Here is an 18,312-nt window from a genome sequence, read left to right on the forward strand (position 1 = left end):
AAAAAGAAAAAAAAAGAAGAAAGTACACCCACCCACAAGCTTGAATCACAGAGAGCACAAACAAGGACTCTATAGCTAAGAGCCATGTGAGTGGGCTTAGCAAACCTTCACCCAGTGCATACATTAAAGAGAAGGGATACAAGATTCCTACAGTCTGCAAGCTTTTGTGTAAATAACTTTACTAATCTGTGCAATCTCATGCCAGTATAGATTGCTGTGATATGAAACATAACTTCAGTGGGTAGACAAAATATTTGAGTTTCAGTTCCTCAGCTGAGAAGTCTTGGATGACTCAGTACCAAGATCTAAGTGGAAAGAGTCTGCCAAATTTCACTTGCAAAGACAAAATCCTTTCATACCCTACATGAAGAAGTCACCTCTAGTAGTGCTGGACAGTCCAACTTCCCTAAGTGTCCAATGTCCCTACCACTACAGGCAGGCACAATACAGGTTACTGCAGAGGCAGAAAACTATAAATGGAACAGTTAGTGCATCTTTAAAAGTGTCAGACTCCTAGCTAGAATCTTCACAGGAGTTACAGCTACCTTCCTTAATTAAGCAGACTGCAAGCATGCATTGTATGCACTCCAGGTTAAGGCCAGTATCTTGTTAAGAGCTATGTAGCCACTTGTGATCTGACCATGCCCATAGATACCTTCTAAAATGAAGAACTTGTATTGGCTAGGTGATAAATAAACCACTTTTTAAAACTGTCTAAAAAAATCCTGTTTTGGAAAGGGGCTTTTGTTTCTGAACTAAGTTCACTGAAGGAGAAATCAGTTTCCCATCCTCATCTTATTTCTTTCCAAGCAGCGAGCTTCCCTGCAGCCAAAACCACCAGGACACATCCTCATGAGCTCAGAGAGGCTCTCCATAACCAGCACATTCCAAATCCCAAGGTGAGCAGATCCATTCCGAATCTTCCCAGAATTACTGCCACAATGCAGTACTTTGGGACTCTGTGCTGTGAAAAGCAGTCCTTAAAACCACATTACAACAGTTTATAGGCAATTATTTATCCTAAATAGTTAAAAGTTTCTTACAGGATCATCTGTATTTCAGTAAATACAGAAGCATCTCATGCTGTGTCAGAAGCCTTGTCTGCCTTACCTCAGGGGCTGCTCAGTCTGCAAGCAAACTGCTATACTTTAAAGACATTTTCTATTGTAGTAGGTTTGTTATGAACTAACCCTTTGAAAAAAATTACGGCAAATGTAAAAAATTTATTCTCTCTCTTCAGGTACCAATTCTAACAGAAATCCTTGAAGATAACAGACTTAGAGGAAAATGGAATAAAATCCATCATGGATTTAACAGAGTTGTAAGACACGAGAGAAACCTTGCAAGGATTTCTATTAAGATAATTTATTTTCTAGATAAAGAAAATGCCACGAATCTAGTTTGACCTACATATCAGCGCATCTATCTTCTTCTATATATTTATTTTGATATCACAGAGATTTCCCCATCTAATTGACGGAGATAAGGACAATGTGAGGAACTCACTGAGCAGTGAACAATGGCACTACCTGTTCAAAATGGGATATGGTGGACATCCTCCTCAGTCAGTCCTGGGATCGTTCAGCTGTGGCTGTGCCACGAGGCACACGGAAGTCCTCAGCACAGGGACAGGCAGCAACCTGTGACCTCAGCCTGGGAGAGTAACAGTTCAGCAACAAAACTTCCAGGTCACACGCTGAGGTAGAACTGGTAAGAATGTACCAGCAAGAAGGTATGAGCTGAAAAGAAGCGAGCCTAGAATAGCAGTGAATAGCATTTTGTCTACTGAAATGTCAATTCAGTGAAGGAAAATACATCAGGGTCTTACTAATTAGGGGAGAAGAGAGCAGAGTTAAGTGAGATATAGGTATAATCAGGACATAAATTAGCTCAGCCTGCCTGTCAGAATAATATTTTACCAAAGGAGTGAGTGTCTGCAACAGCCTTTGGTTAGAAATTGTATGGCAAAACTTGGCAGCTTTAGGACAGAGGCAGGGGATCAGACTCTGAACTAGGTTGCAGCAGGCAATGCTGTCCTGAACAAAAACCTGGACGCAAGAACCACACGTTGTAGCCTCACAGAAGCTTAACAGTGGGAAGTCAGCAGAGATTGCCAGCATGCTGCTTACAAATGCTGCTCTTCTAGATGCAGATATGCATAAACTAAGCCACTTCCATAGAGAACACACGACAAATCTGGGATGCTGATCTATTCTCCTAACAGAGCCTCTGGCAAAGGCTTTAATTTTGCAATCATTCAGCAGAAGGGCAATACCAGTGTCAGATGCCAGACAACAGCATTAGAAGAAACAGCAATCCTCTAAAAAGAGACAGGTATCTATTACAGTGTTTGTGCAGCGAGTCAGAAAAGGCTGTAAATCATCCCAAGATCCTCTGGAACGAAGATTGTTTAGAAATACAAAATCTTTGTCATCAGCGGAGGATCTAGGAAGGAAGTCATTCATGTGGGCTGCATTTCATAATCCCATGCAGTCAAACTTATGCTCCAGCTTTCCCTTTCCCCAGGGGCACAGAATGCCCCTTCCAGGTGGGTGTTGTAAGGCATGTCATGTACCTCTTTTATGTTCCCCACAAGAAAAGATTAATCAAATGTAGTAAGGTTTGAGTCAATTCTCAGCTCTGCCACAAATCTAGCATATGAACACTGGTAAATAATTTTTCTTTGTATTTACATTCAGAAAAAGAAAAGTAGTAACTTTTCTCTAAAATTCTCATTTATCCACATAGATCAGAACACCTCAGCAATGGTTTTTACTAAGCTTTTATATACAGAAATTAGCAAAATAAATAAATACCAGTTTGGGGCCAACATTGTACAAACAGGAAACAAAAAACAACTTTCACGGATGATATTCTTGAATAGTCAGATACAGGAAAAATAGACAGAGAAAAGGCAATATTAAAACTTAATTGGAAAATAGAAACAATGGAAAAATACCAGTAATGCAGAACTCATTAGGGAAAGCAGAGTCTGCTAGGTAGAATCACTGTTTAGCTGTCCGAGGATAGAGCAGAACATTTCTTTTTTACTTATCACCAAGTACAATGACCACTACGATCCCAGCTGTCATCAAATGCATAACCAAAAGTGGGCTAAACCAGAGAAATCAGAAGAAAAAGAACACAGGGCCAGACTTTCCCCCACTAACTTCTGTGGAATTATCTGGCTGAGAGCTTGCACTCACTCCAGCAAATCAAAAGCTAGAAAAGCTAAACATCATTATTCTGAACAGCTTCACACAGCTGATGGTATCTTCCCCACAAAGCTGAAAGCATATGCACAATGATCTAAATTAATACAACATACTTTTTTTTTTCTTTTTCTTTTTTTCTTTTCTAGCTATATAAAAATTAGATTTACATTGTTACCCTCATATTTACATAAAGCATAACAATGAGTTCAGTAGCTGGGTCAGCGGCAGTTCATCTGCAAGATATCCATCTGCATCATTGCATTTCAGTCAGTTTTAATGCATCCTAAGTCCAAAATGATATACTGGGGATCAGCCTGGCTACAGTTTCACTTCTACTTACTGTTCTATTTATGAAGACTGATGACAAAAAACTGCAACAGGCAAATAAGAAAAACAGTATGAAATGCATCTACAATAATATGGAACAATTACGTGTCACAAAATGTAATCACTTGGAAATTCAGTCTGTCAAAGAACTGGACATTTAATTATTATAATCAGTCTAAACAAGAACTAATTGAAAGCGAAGATTCACTTTTATCTAGAATTTTTGCTCATGAATTTTAAGTATGTTACCTATTAGGATATAACCAAAGCTATGAAAATCTGAACAAATTACCCTCCTTCCAGTAAGCCCTCCTTATGCAGTACAAGCATGCTCTTACTTTTTTTCTTTTTTCTTTTCTTTTTTTTTTTTTGTTAGGCATCTGAATGCATATTTCTAGCTAATGGCTAAATTCGTTTCCATATCTAGATTCAAAGAGGCAAGGGATACATATACTTTGCTATTCCCCTAGAGAATGGATTTATTTTAGGACAGCAAAAGCTTTATCTACTTTCAGATTTTGTCTCTTCCTCATGCTTCCCTGCCATCACTTGTGAATGTAAAAATTAAAGTACCTATAACTACCTAAGGAAATAAATTTAATTGCAGAGATATAACCAAAGTATGCCCTACTATAATCATTACTGATTTATAAGTGCCATCTTCTCACTTTCTAACAACCTCGATAGTTACTAAATCACAGCTGAAAATACACTAATATGTTATTTACTAACACTGACCTGTCAGCACTGGGATCAGCTTTGTATTTTTCTGTGAGAAGTACCTCAGACAAACCCATAATGGTTCCAACGTAGGAATTTTCCTTCTATGGTATCCTAGGTTAATTTCATAATCTAAACTCTTTTAGAGCAATTTTATATATCTCAGCATCACAAAGAAAGCTTTGTCCTTGATGTACTGCAGAAGTTCAGGTTTGTGCTTCTACGAAATGCTGCCAAATGGTGGCAGAAGCTGGAGAATCCAAGGTGCATTTCAGGTAGAACCAAATCTCCTTGTGTTTTCTCACCAAATTAAACATTCATTGTTCTGTATAGCAAAATCCAGCTTCAGGAATTGCAGCCACAGTTGGAAGAAGAGTTGTTCTTTTCACTAAGTCATTTTGCAAGTTCAAAGAATGAAGTCAGTAGCACCCTCACAAAATAGGGTCTCTGTCTAACAGCCAAGCAGTGCATTGCACACACATTGTTCCAATAGGATCCACAGGTTTATTCTTTGCTACCGTGTTACCTATAAAAGAAGAGGAAACAGTTACCAACATAGAATCTTTCCAATGAGGATTATAAAACATGCTCCGTTGTAAAACAGGACACATCATGAATGAACTAACCCCAGCCAAACATTAATTATGCTGTTATCCAAAGTACAAAGATTTGCAGATGAAGAAATGGCTGTTTACCATTAAACAGCCACCAACATCGCATGGAAATACTCTTCTGCTTCATTTAGCTTAGCATCAGTTTCAACACCAATGCCTACAGCACCAGTGTACCATTACCATTCACATCCCCAAGAACCATTCATGCAAAGTGCCCGTTCCCAGCAGCACATCTAATGGAAGGGATGTACAGATCAGAGAGAACATCATGTGCAGGGTGGACAAACTGCTCTTGCAGCTGCAGTCACTTCTGGATAGCACTTCCCCCACAGGATCCCATGGTCTTCACTTTATTACACCATCAGGTGTGTTAGGGATGTATGTGCGAGCCTTAATGCACACAGACAGTGCTAAGCAAACCCACTGGGTTTGTCTGCACAGTGAGAGGGGTCACATCAGACTTCCCACCCTGCAAATGGGTAAGAATAAGGCAGCCTGCAGGGAGGAATTTTGGTCAGCTCTGCCCTGTAGCATCTGGACATGTTATAAAGCTTAACAAACACATAGCACAGTTCTTATTTTCCTCCCCACAGTAACTGGTTTAAATACAAGCCCCTCAGCTTTTCATGTATTTAGATGTCCCACTCAGCTCCCACCTATACATCTAAACACTGAGTAGCATCAGGAGTCTCTCCATGCTTCATACACTTCAAGTCACTCTAATATTTTCGAATAAGATAGAAGACTTAAAAGTGATTACTTGGCATTTCCTCTCTTGGTGTGTAATTAACCTGAGGAACTTGCTATCCCAACTAGCACTGATCCCAAGGTGTTAGTAGGATTTAAAAATTGATTAGAAATTTAAATGGTAATGAGATCATCTTTGCTACATAACATAGAAAAAAAATTAGTATCGAATGGATCTCGACTCTCATGTTTTAGATGTAAGCCTACTACAAAACTGAAAGCATTTCATATGTGGGTACATTTTCTATAACTGCCCACAAAGGTTTTGCTGTGAGTTTCCTATTTAAGTATCCCAGCACTGATCTAAATGGGTGCTGTATGGTTTGGACTACTGGTCATAGGACAGTCCTCTACTTGTGCTGAGTTTTAATGCACTTAATTCATATTTTGCAGATTGAGCTAAGTGTGGACAATTATTTTGATCATTTTTAAAATAAAAATAAGCCACATCATACTTTTTTCTCTAGCAGAGTTTTTCCTTCCATTCCTTTCCACTCTCTTTCCACTTCAATATTGCATGTGCCACAAGCTTCTGTTCAGAATCTGGAGTTACCTTTATTCATTATATTTGTGCAACAACTATACCTTATTAGATAATCACCCATGAGACATGCAAAATGTATACAGAGGAAACATGGATGTGCTCTTTAAGGTAGCCTGCTACTCACCTGCTCCCTTCTCTAACATGGCCAATAACTAGAAAAGTTTACGACTCCTCTCAATATGAAGTATAACCATTAACTTTGTTATTCATATCTAGATTTCTGCTGTTGTAGAACTAGGATCTCCCTTATGCTGTCACTAAGCACATGCACAATGAAGCACAGCCCTACCTTAACACGTGTAAGTCTAAAATAACAAAGGACAGCAAAAGAAAAGCAAAGTCATGCAAGACAAAAAACAAGCAGCTCTCATATCATAACGAGGTAGAACAATTCACATCTAAGTACACGTGCCAGTTGTTTGCTTATCCTTTCAATTAAATATCCCTTAAAGTAATCTCCTATGGTGATAAAAATCAATGCAAAAAACATTACTCCACATCCCAGCAAAGTAGAGCACGAGTTTAATGAAATAGCATTTGCTCTCATACTGCTACATTATGCCCTCTGTTAGACTCACACAAACTCACCAGACTTGACGAATTTGCACAGATCTAATTGCAGGCAGGATGATTTGTCCCACTCCAGCTTTATAAAGACATATATAAACTCATCAGAATGCATTGCTATATTCTGTAGTTTGCTGGTTGCATTTTTTGCCATGGATAATAAAATAAATGATCTGTGCCAACTTTGCCCTTCTATTATTAAACTCCCACTGAGTCAGGCTTCCTCTTTTCGCTGTTTAAGAGCAAGAGTCATAAGCACAGGCTATATTATATGTCTTGGGGTCAGTTGACCTTACTGAACTGAAAGGCAACTGCACACAGAAGGAAGAGACAGCCACATGACAGAACACCTGATTCAGCCATCAATGCCATAGATGTCGTTATCTGATTCAACTCCTACTTGGCCTGTCTCACCATTCTCTGTAATGCCACCACATCACACTATCCCTTATTTACATATGAGCAGCTGAAGTCAATGAAGTCAAGAAAAAATTCAAATGCTGAGGGTAGTCTATACCTTTCAATAACTCCTCTGACTGCGCAGTGGCATTGGACCTGATGACCTCCAGGTTTCCCTTCCAACCTAAACCATTCTGTGATCTTTAAAAGAGGAATAATGTTTTTCAGACTTTTCTGGTCAGATTTCTCCAACGAATTTGCCTCCATGGCAAGTGTATGGCTGGGCTCTGGACCAGTGGACTCGCTCCACAGCTGCCCAAAACTAACTAATTTTCTCCTTCATCCTGAAGTAGAACATGTTTTTCTCCTTAAAACAGCCATTATTAAACAGCATTGATGTCAGTGTTTGCTTGTTAATTCAGACTTACCTAATCAACAATATTCATTTCCATTTAGAAGAGGCTGTAAAGGAAAAAGCTAAGCATATGTCTTTGCAGCTATAGCCTGGTGAAAGCTCATGTTTTATGATATATTTAGACATTCAGTTCACTATGACTTGTTGAACTTCAATGCACTGAACTCACTTCGGATTGTTAAGTAGACAGAGAACATGATATTTTCTTTCTGCTGGCCATTAATTAAGAAATAGGATGGCAGAGCAAAGCTTATTTTAAAAACAGGCTGTCTCCACAATGGCCCGTAATTAGAAATTATTGGAACCAGCTTGATTTCCACTGGTGCTCAGTTCCCACAGTTCCAGTGACGTCAGTACGAATTCTCAACTCCAAAGGTTAGCTACTTCATTCCAAAACTAAAAGAGTTTTGCAGTAGTGCAAGAATATAACTTTAGATAATTTTACACCTTGGATCTACATAATCAGTATGCAAATAGGAGAACTGATCCTGGAACATGATTATCCCACTACACCGATCACAGCTGAATTGTTTCTTTGGTTTGACTCCAACATCCAGTAACTCAACTAGGAAGGGGCAGTTCTTACCCAGCATTTTCCTCCCAGAGAACAACTGCATTAATCACTGCTTTCCAGAATACTGAGGAGTCCAGCACTGGTGCTCACAACTACAAATGCAGCAAAATAAGCAAATGCCACCAACAGACTTCTATCTATATTTAAATAGGCGGTTTCTGTACTTGCCTTTGTGGTTTTGACTTTATTTCCGCTGCTGCAAGACCACCCTGAATAGTCTGGTAGTACCTTACAGTCCTCTCCATCCAAACAGGGGTTCATATGACACCACCACTTCTGCAGGACAATAGAAGCTTGAAAAAGAAATGGGAAAGAGAAACAGAACACAATCTTTCCTTAATACTGTTGATTTCTGTAAGTAGGTTGCCCGTGAGTTGTTCAGTTGTTTGATTACAAAAGGTAGAACCCACAGTTACTGTTTTAGAAGCTTATCACAATGATCATGTTTGAGCTGCAGATATGGCTAAAAAAGTTCACCAGCACACAGAAGAATAAATGGCATACAGACCAATGCTAGCAGAGAACAATCCAACCTCTGGAAGTGCCTTTCCTCCTCTGCTGACTACAGAAGTTGCATACTTCATTTACATGCCTTAGCAAGGAACCTGCTGTAAGGCGGTAGGAAACTAAGGCTTCTTGTTTAATTCAGATATGCATATATGAGACTGGACAAAGAAATGGCAGTTTCTCCCTCTACTGGGTAAGAAAATAGAACTGCACAGAAGTAAGCATGTGAAGTCTATCAGTAGGTAGTGCAAATAAGGACATGAAAACCATTGAAAAAATTAGATTATTAACTGAAAATCTACTTGCAGTTACACTGCCAGTTTTGCAATATGTTTAGCAAGGCTTCAGTAGCACACTAACTGTGCAAATTTATTAATTTTCTACCCTTAAGCCAATTTTTGTTAATAAGATCCCACTCGCTATTTTTATACCCGTAGTCGTGACTTTTTAATACTGCTGGTAACAGATACACTTTCCCAAAAACTAACGCAAACTTCTGCATGCATTTCTCAGTTTTGCATTGTTCACAAGATTCATGCAATCCCAGAAAAAATGATTTTGAAAAGCATCAGTTTGTAATCATACACAAACTAAACTGGATTTCAAAATAAAGCACGGTTGGGAATGCTGATGTAGTCAGTCTGCATTATTCTACTCTGTGCACAAAATATGGGAGTCTATGCTTTAAAAGACAGTACATCCAAAAGAGATGAACAAAAATAATTTAGTCTAATTGTTGTAAAGCACTTCTTTTACCTTCTAATTTCAAGGTAGATTCATATCTCTGCAACCTTCAAATTAGGCTGACAAGCAGGCAAGCTGACATTGGGATATTGCTGAAATGCTCATTCAATTACTTTTGTTTTGTGCTTTCATTCTAGGGCTACGTGAAGAGCACTATGAAAAATACATTTCTGAAACACCAGTTTAGCTTCTATAAATGATTCTTTCACTCTCCTAACATTATAAAATGAATGCATGATTGCTGTCACCAGCTATTTGCATCCTAGATAAGTTGCTTTGATGTTGAATTGATTGCTGATGAAACGGATGAAACCTGGTTATGCTTCCCTAAGAGGTGAGGGATCACTTCCACTCCAGATGAATAGTCCAGCAGTTTATTTCATATCTTTGCTACTTTCTAATAAAAAAAATTGAATAATTTTTATTCAATTTCTATACCACATTAATATCTGTTAAATGTAACCAACTCTAGAAGGTGAGATTCAAGAAGACTGAGGGCATCTGCAGGGATGTCGGCACGAGATCCTGCTAGTAAGCTATCTGCATTTACAGAGATGACAGATGACATTCAGAGCCAGCAAGCCCTGCTGGGAGGCCTGGCTACCACATTACACAGCTCTGCACTGTGCTGTTGTAAGCAAGGATGCACTGACATAAGAACTTGCCTGCACTCAGACACGTGAGTCTGCTTTCATACTTATACCACTATGACCATGTAGCTTCCTGGTTCATGAAATGTGGGCCATGTACAAAAGGCAGTGAATCAGGCCCATCACTTCCAGCAGTACCATCTTCCATTAAATAAGCAGAGATATGAAAAGGAAACACTGCAGAGTCAATCTAACTCAAACAAGATCTGCCTAGTTCACCTTCTGTTCATCTTTTGTTTAGACACTTTCAGAGAAAATGACTCTTACCCTTCTCCTATTTGATTTCTATTCTGTGCAGACATCTTTCCTCTGATTAATGGAAACACTTTGAAATCCCTAATGCAGGTCTCATTCTATTAACTTTCAGCAAATCCCTAGTCCTTTGCTGTAGCACTGCACTAATTCTTATATCCATTTTATGTCCAGTCTCTTTGTAGTTCTAATGTCCACTATGCAGACTATATATCCTAAACGGCTGTGGCTGTTTGTGTCAAACACACTCCTGAGATTAGTCTATTAAAATTCTCTATCAGTCACTTGGGTTTATCTTCAGAGCGAGAGTTCTTTAACTATTGCTGTCCTTGTAACCGTGTGACTCCGTAGGACATAAAAGTCTCCACTTTTCAGATTGAGGCACTCTTGGAGAGGTTTCAGCAGATGACTTTTCTAAGAAACAAGAGCAGCTATGTCACACTCATACACAACCACCCTAATGAAAGGAAAGGAGACTGCTTTAGTTTGACATTTGCCAGTCAATTTGCTGGTGGTTACCCTACCAGAAATAAATCTTCTACTGACATCGCTCCCTAGATGATGCAACTCCATGGAAACAGTAGATTCATAGAGATTAAGGCCAAAAGGTGCCAATACATCATCTTGTCTTGCCTTGTGCAATTCACTGTGTTGTGCCCTCAGTTGTGTTCGGTTACATTGTCTTCCAAGCCATTCTGGCACAGGTGAAGAAAGTTACTTCTCCCATTGACATTTTTCACAACAATTAAACAATCTCAGCATGAAACACACAGCTTTAGGGCTTGTTTTTTTTTTTTTTCTCCTTAAACCTCTTCTGCACTTTCTTCTCCTACTTTACAGCACCTGTTAGTAATCATCATTTTCTCCCTGTGAAGGTATTGAACGTGCTGCAATCAAGTCACTTTTCAATCTTCTGCCTGACAAGCTGAGCTGATTCAACTTCTTCACTTTCTCGATGCAATGTATTGGTCTTTATTAACACAGTTTTTTCAAACAGGTTCAACTCCCCACAACAGAGGACTATGCCATGCGACTGCCTCGAGCTCATCGTTAGTTACTCCTTTGATCCAGATGAAATACATAATTTTTTTTTTATTGTTATTTTTTGTCTATATTTGCTTTTAGGTCAGTTGAAGGGATTACAAAAAGTTTATTTAATGATTACTTCGTATTCTGCTTAAACAAATCCATGTTATCTGCAGTCATGACAAATACAGATGTCTTTCCTACCTCACTGGATTAAGCTTTCCATATAAATTTTCAGCAGACTATTCATTCTATTGTGTGTTTCCTTTTCTTCTTTGAATGCTAACACAGCATTAGCATCCTTTTGAGTTATCAAGTATCCTGAAATACATCCAAATACAGTGAGAAGGGAATCTTCTCAGCCATTTGTACTTTTATCTGTTTGCTATGTATTGATTGATTTTTTGTTGTTGTTGTTGTTTTCTTGTTTCTCTGTGGTCTCTTCCTTTCAGTCTGTAATCCAATTGGGCTTTCAGCCAGAACCGTACTTTTTCTTCATTGTGTTTCTTTGACCCTATAGAAAATCTTTAATTATTTAGTCCTTGAATCCGAGTGCTTTTCCTCATAAACTCTAGGTCTAACAGACTTGACTGGATGGAAAATGATTTGGCTAGTGATGATTTACTTAGAGACATTTAAAGCACTTCACTTCTCTCCAAACAAAAGTTATGAATGTTTTATCTCCTTGGCAGTAGCTGCTAGACAAGCTAGAATTGCTTATAAAGATGTTAATTTCCACAAAGAAAATGGATAAAAATGAAATCTCGTTATGACTATTTTAAATGTAATTGTTGATCATTGACAGAAGAATGAGTTGACCTTTGTTAAGCAAAATTTTCTATAGCTGCAATCAAGTAGTATAGCTACAATTCAAGGCAGGGTACATAGGCTGTATGGGATGTTTTCTCTGTATATTTAATTACTTGCGGTATGTTCTGTTTTTTCCTGAGTTTAGCGGTTCATTTCATCTACAGCAACATTTCTCTAAGCAGCAAGTTAGCCTGTGTCTGGAAGGTGGGAAAAAAGAAGAAAAATACAGAAAAACAAGGTGTGCCTGTGTACAGAAGCAATAGCCTTGCTTTTCTTGTTTGCCAATACTTGCCAATAGCTTTCAGAACTAAGTTCAAATACACAAATTAGAGCTTCTTGTTAGCTAAATCCAAAATACAATTATCTGAGAAAGTTAATGAGTATGTGAGTGTGGACAAGGGATTACAGAAATACCCTGACCCAAAGGCTGCTAGCTCTACACTCATTTAGGCTACCACAAGCGATTTTACTATGCTTGTGAAAACCCTATTGAATATCCCAGACTCCAACATTGACTTTAGCCTTTATATCCTTCTTTTTAGATGAACTAATCTGCATTTGCTGCTATCAGTGTTTAAAGTTTCTGGGAAGAATGACACTGTAGAATTGCAAAGCACTCTATAAATGTTAGTTAGGCCCCACAGCGCTGTGGGTATTATCATACCACACTGAAAAGGAATGGCTCATAGCGCTCAAGGCACTTAAAAGTTTCATTTTATGTATTTATAAGATTTAAATATTTTTATATTCCTTCCTGTACAATTTTAACACGTTTTCCTTGAAATTTATCCAGATATTTATATTTTTTCTGTAACTCAAAGGTTTCCTTCTTATCGTGTATCATGGGGAAAAAAATATGTCACTTGTGGAGGTCTATGTCCAAATGTAATCATACAAACACTCAGTCTGACTTCTCCCAAACAGGAGGCTTTCTCAAATTCTGGTAGCTCTGAGTATTGGTACACTATGCTCTACTTCTCCAAGCACAGTTTAGCCTTAACATACAGTACTGCTTTAATAAAGTGCTGGTTTAATCTGACCTTGTGTAAAGTTCTTCATCATCTGTCAAGCTATTTCAAGATGTAAATATCCAGCTGGCCTATGACTACTAATCCTAAAAACAATAATGACAGGCTTTATAAACCTATTTTATGGCCTGTTTATGCAAAAGGGCACAATGCCCAATACCTATCAACAAGGAGCTGTGTGTGATGAACTAGATTCTACCTCCACCCAAATTAATCAAAAAATCTGTCACTGAAATCCTGTGGGAGTTGGGTCTGAAAACCCATATGCTGAAAGAGTAAGAAAATCAAGGGGAAAGAAAAATAACATCTATAAAGTACCAAAACCAGAAGTACAGATTTCACATTAGGAAGGCTTATTTCAATTGTTAAAATTTTCTGGAGAAAAAAAAATACATATATATATAGCTGAAGGCTACTCGAACGTGAAATTCCGTTCCAGAACAGAACAGCAAGTACAGTTTGTCTAGAAATTGCTGAAGTCCCACATCTTAACTGCCTTCTATACTCTGAGAAAATCTATTTGCTGCAGTGTCTTAATTTCTTGTGGATGAGCTACAATCAGTGATTTGCCAGCCTGGCTGAAATGAACGTTAGAGCCAGCTCACTGTGCTGCCTGGATTGTAAACACTAAAACAGAAACCAGACCTTCATTTAAGAAGAGCAAGAAGCAGCAGACTTCTTTAAAATCATCAAATAGATATCAAATTAATTAATTGTAATTAGGTAATCGTGTAACCAACCATTTGTTTTGTCAAGAAAGAAAAATGTTATTTCATTGCCAATAGCTTTATTTTAAGGTTGCCACTCAGTGTTGAATATAAAACATGAGCCCATTCACCCTCTTCCAGTAATCTCTTCAATGATGCTAACATTTAAAATATACAAAACCTGAAAAGTTCAGTCACTGTTCACATTTGGCTGATTTCACTCTGTTTATTATTGTTCTCCACCATGACTTTCCCAGTTACTTCCTTTTCTGAACATGCATTGAAGAGGCTAAGGTCTAAATAGAATATGTTTATAGGTATATACGTTCTATTTGGATTTAGAAAACATTTTTTATAAACATTACTAAGCACTAGACTTCTTCAAAATCAAGATTTCAAAATCAAGATGTAAAAGCATCTGTGTGTATGATCAAAAATCACATCGTCTGACACAACCAGTGGGTGGCACCTAATGGATATATTCAGCGAATGTGAAGTGCCCATATTTCCTCTTTTTATCTGAGCACAATCTAACAAGTGTGTAATGTGAGGAAGGAACTGCAGGCAGCAGCCACCATGTGTGCAATGTATGTTCAAAAGCACAGAGATAATTGCTACTCTAATGCAAGCAATGATTACTACTGGATAAGGTCTGAAGTTCAAAGAAAATACTTTATAATACTACTGTAAGACAATTGCCCTACAAAACCTTTTCTTTTGGTTAGAAAAATTACAATTCAAGAATGTCCTTCCCTTTAAAACCAGAGCAAAATAGAGGCAAATCAAATATCCTTCTGTTTGACAAAAAGTTGTTAGAAAAGAAAACAAAAGTTCTATATCAGCCTAAAATATGCAAATTCAAGAGGGTTTTTTTTTTGTTTTTTTTTTTTTTTCCCCTAGAAAAGATTTCTGGTTTCCACAGCATAGGAGCCAACTGAAGGCTGTGTACAGAGTGGGGAAAAACACATTTAATCCTGAGGCTGAGTAAAAATAGTTATAATTTCTGTGCTACAGCAACAGAAAAAACACTGACTGTAGGCTCAGATTCTTGCAGGGAAAAGAAACCAAGAAGTGAAGCATGTTAAAGCATTACCCTAAAAAATGAGGAGGAATCAAAGACTTCCACTTTAGAAACCAAAACCTCACATTCATAATATTCTGTCTTATTTAATCTCAACCATACTTGAAGGTAAAAAACAGCCACTAAATTCTTTCAGCAACTACTTGTACTGACAGAATGAATTAAGCTTCTATCATATCATACATTTATGTCTTTCTATCATGGAATGTAGTGTCACCTTTGCAATCCTTAGGCAAGTTTAGAACACTGACTGACTTTTATTAGCTGTCATATTGAAAAGTATTTCTGCTTTTGTATCACCTGAAAATAGAGGGTATTTCTCCCTTGAAGAGAAAACTACTTAACAAATTGTACGTAAATTGTAAAAGTTAAAGCTTATGATGTTCCCACAATTACAAGGCATGAAAACAGCCTAAAAAATTTAAAATGTTTTCTTTAATAAGAAGTGGAAAACAAAAAGAAAAAAAAACAACGACATACTGCTTGTATTTAGTTTTATTTCTAGAACTAAATAGCTCTGAAAGTTTAGAAAAAATGTTTTTGAGTCTTTTGTTTTATATTTAACTCATAAGGTTGTAGTTTCATAAAGAAAAACAAAAGTGCTCTGCTCTGGTCTACCAACTCCAACTCATTTGGAATTACACTGTACACAACCGAGTAGAGCTGGGACACCATTATAGCACTGATGTCCAGCATTAAGAGACATAAAATGGTGAGTCATCCATCTGGAAAACAGCTTTCACAATCAGATGACCCAGCATTATCTGCATGCTCACTCTTAGGGCTGCATTTATTATCAAGTGACTTTCCAGCCAAGTTACTAGGTCTAAAGGTAACTGAAATCTAAAGGTAACAGAATCACCAAGGTTGGAAAAGACCTTCAAGATCATCCAGTCCAACCATCCACCTATCACCAATAGTACTCACTAAACCATGTCCTCCAACACAAAATCCAACCGTTCCTTGAACACCTCCAGGGTCGGTGACTCCACCACCTCCCTGGGCAGCCCATTCCAGTGCTTGACCTCTCTTTCAGAAAAGTAGTAATATCATTACTTTAAGGGTTAATATCATTAATTTACGAATTTTATTTCTGCTGTTTCCAGACCAGTCTTAAAGTAGAATTCTTGTGTGGAAAAAAAAATTAAGAAGTTTTATTGGCACAGACATGAAATGGACGAGTACATATATTAAGAGGATTAATTACACCCGGATTTCTGCACAGACTCATTATAATCAATGCACAGCGATGTTTGCAAAATTAACAAAAGGAAGGATTATGCTTTTGAGACAGTGGGGAGTCAAACAATCAAGGAGAATATGTGCTGTGGGTGAGCAGGAGGCTGCTTACCTTCCACACACGAGGGCTGAGCCCGCGTTGTCCCAGCCACCTGCCCTGGGAAGCAGGAGCACTTGACTGTTTGCGATCGTTCCTCAATCCGGTTCTTATTGCAGCAACGATGCACTGCCACAACCTCGCATGTCCCTTGCTTGACTTGGTGCTGGCCTAATAATCGCAAGGATAAGTGATGGAGAGCAAAATAAAACATCAGTGTATAAAGAAAAAGCCAATGCTCTTCAAGTAGATGGCAACCACGTTTCCCCAGGACCCTGGGCTCCTTGTACTGGACTGTTTTCCTTCACTCACCTCCTAAACCCTTGTTCAGAAACCCCACTTCATAATATTCTTCTCTTTGCACAACTCATTTCCACATCCTCGCTTTCTGAACTGCTTTCAAGTGCTTCATCTTGCATTTGTCTGTCTTACACAGAGTGGAGCCCTGAGTGGCTCTTATCTATGTTTGTAAAGCATCTTGTAAATTAACACTACTATGGAAAAGGATGCTGGTTTTTGTTTGGTTGATTTTAATTTTAAGTTAGACAGTTAGACTAAGTTAGACAGATGATGCCAAAAATATTCACCACCTAACTATGAGAAGGGACTAAGGTACAGATATTGATGTAAACGTATGCAGTATCAGAGCTACTGAGATGTAGCAAAACATAGTGAAAACATTACAATGTCAAGCTTGTAGAACTGCCCTGCTTGCCCACCCAGTACCTGTAACTAACTATATAGAGGGCATCTTGCTCTGATTCAACATGGACGCATTTACATGGTTACATCCTTAAAGACAAGATGTTACTGAATGATTAAGTGGGAAACCCTCAACAAAGTTAGCAATGCAATTTAGGCCTCCAAACAGGTTTTCCATGACAGAAAACAAAAAGCAGACAGCATACAAATATACACAATTTTTAAGAGGTTGACTTGGCAGTGTTACTTTGCTGTGTGTGTTTTTGTTCCACAAGTACTTCAAACACAGCTGGAGGGCAGCCTGACTTTTCCTGCCAAATATGTATTCACAACCACCTCAATGGGCAGAAAACTATGTATATGAAATCCTGGAAAGGAAATTTAGTCTTTATTTGCGCACTCTAAATGTAAAAAGAAATTCTATGCACAGAGGTATTTGGATGCCTTTCTTCTTTCCTCAGGAAAAAGCCACACTGTACATCTAAGCAAAATATGCTAGAGCAGAAAAATGCATAATGCATTTTACAGAAAGTAGGAAAAATGTTGAAGACAGCATAAAAGTATCTTACATATCTACTGTATTAAGTTTACTGGCAGACTGTGAATTTCCATGCAAGTACCTAATATCAATATCACAGTAAACATGAAAAAAGGGTGAAAACAGCTATGAGCTTGTAGGACAGCTACTTCTCTGTAACTCAATAAGAAAAATAAAAGCACAAACAGACAAATTAAATTGGCGGTGCCACTTCATTCCAGAGTATTTTTCTACAAAACACCTCTGAGTGACAGCGTTTGGAGATAATGAGTAGATGGACAGAGATTGTGACAGAAGATTTTGTAAATTGAGGTTGTTAGTCTGAGAGCATTTCTCTATTTATTTATTTATTGGATCAAAGTCGTGAGCCAAAACACTTTGGAGTAAACAAAGTAAGTTTCCATTGGCTTAGAGTAGTGGTCCTGAACTCTCTGGAATCAATGGCAAAATTCCTCCTGACTTCAGGAGAGCAAGGTTACTGGGCCATGCCTTGAGAAGGACACTTCATAATGGAGTGAGGAAAGAAAGAAAATGGAACTGCTCAAGAGTTTGCTATGTATCTCACCTGAAAGACCAAGTGGTCAGGTCTTGTTTTAATTAAAGTCATTATTCACCCCACATTAGATGCCAAGATAAGAGAAGAAGCCATTTTGTCAGAGAGTACATCATAAGGATGGACTAGAGCCAGCTCCAGGGATCAATATGTAGCTGAAAGAATATCTCTTTTCAAACCCAAACCCTGCTTCCTTGAGGTGAATAGTCCTGAGAAGTCAATACCAAAATAAATCAAACAGGATTTGACCCTCAAA

The 18,312-nt window shown here is 38.1% G+C and overlaps 1 protein-coding gene across 1 annotated transcript in view; it reads right to left on the reverse strand.

The window, feature by feature from the left end:
- Window positions 1-4,693: 4,693 nt before the first annotated feature.
- Window positions 4,694-18,312, reverse strand: part of TAFA4 (TAFA chemokine like family member 4) — a 45,632-nt gene continuing 32,013 nt past the window's right edge. The window contains exons 3-5 of the mRNA XM_031555515.1: window positions 16,279-16,434; window positions 8,287-8,415; window positions 4,694-4,788 (exon numbers count right to left, since the gene is read on the reverse strand). Of these exons, the coding sequence (XP_031411375.1) occupies window positions 4,694-4,788; window positions 8,287-8,415; window positions 16,279-16,434 (380 nt within the window). The remainder of the gene's footprint in view (window positions 4,789-8,286; window positions 8,416-16,278; window positions 16,435-18,312) is intronic.

The sequence above is a fragment of the Meleagris gallopavo genome, chromosome 14 (genome assembly GCF_000146605.3).
Source record: "Meleagris gallopavo isolate NT-WF06-2002-E0010 breed Aviagen turkey brand Nicholas breeding stock chromosome 14, Turkey_5.1, whole genome shotgun sequence".
In the NCBI taxonomy this organism is placed as follows: Eukaryota; Metazoa; Chordata; class Aves; order Galliformes; family Phasianidae; genus Meleagris; species Meleagris gallopavo.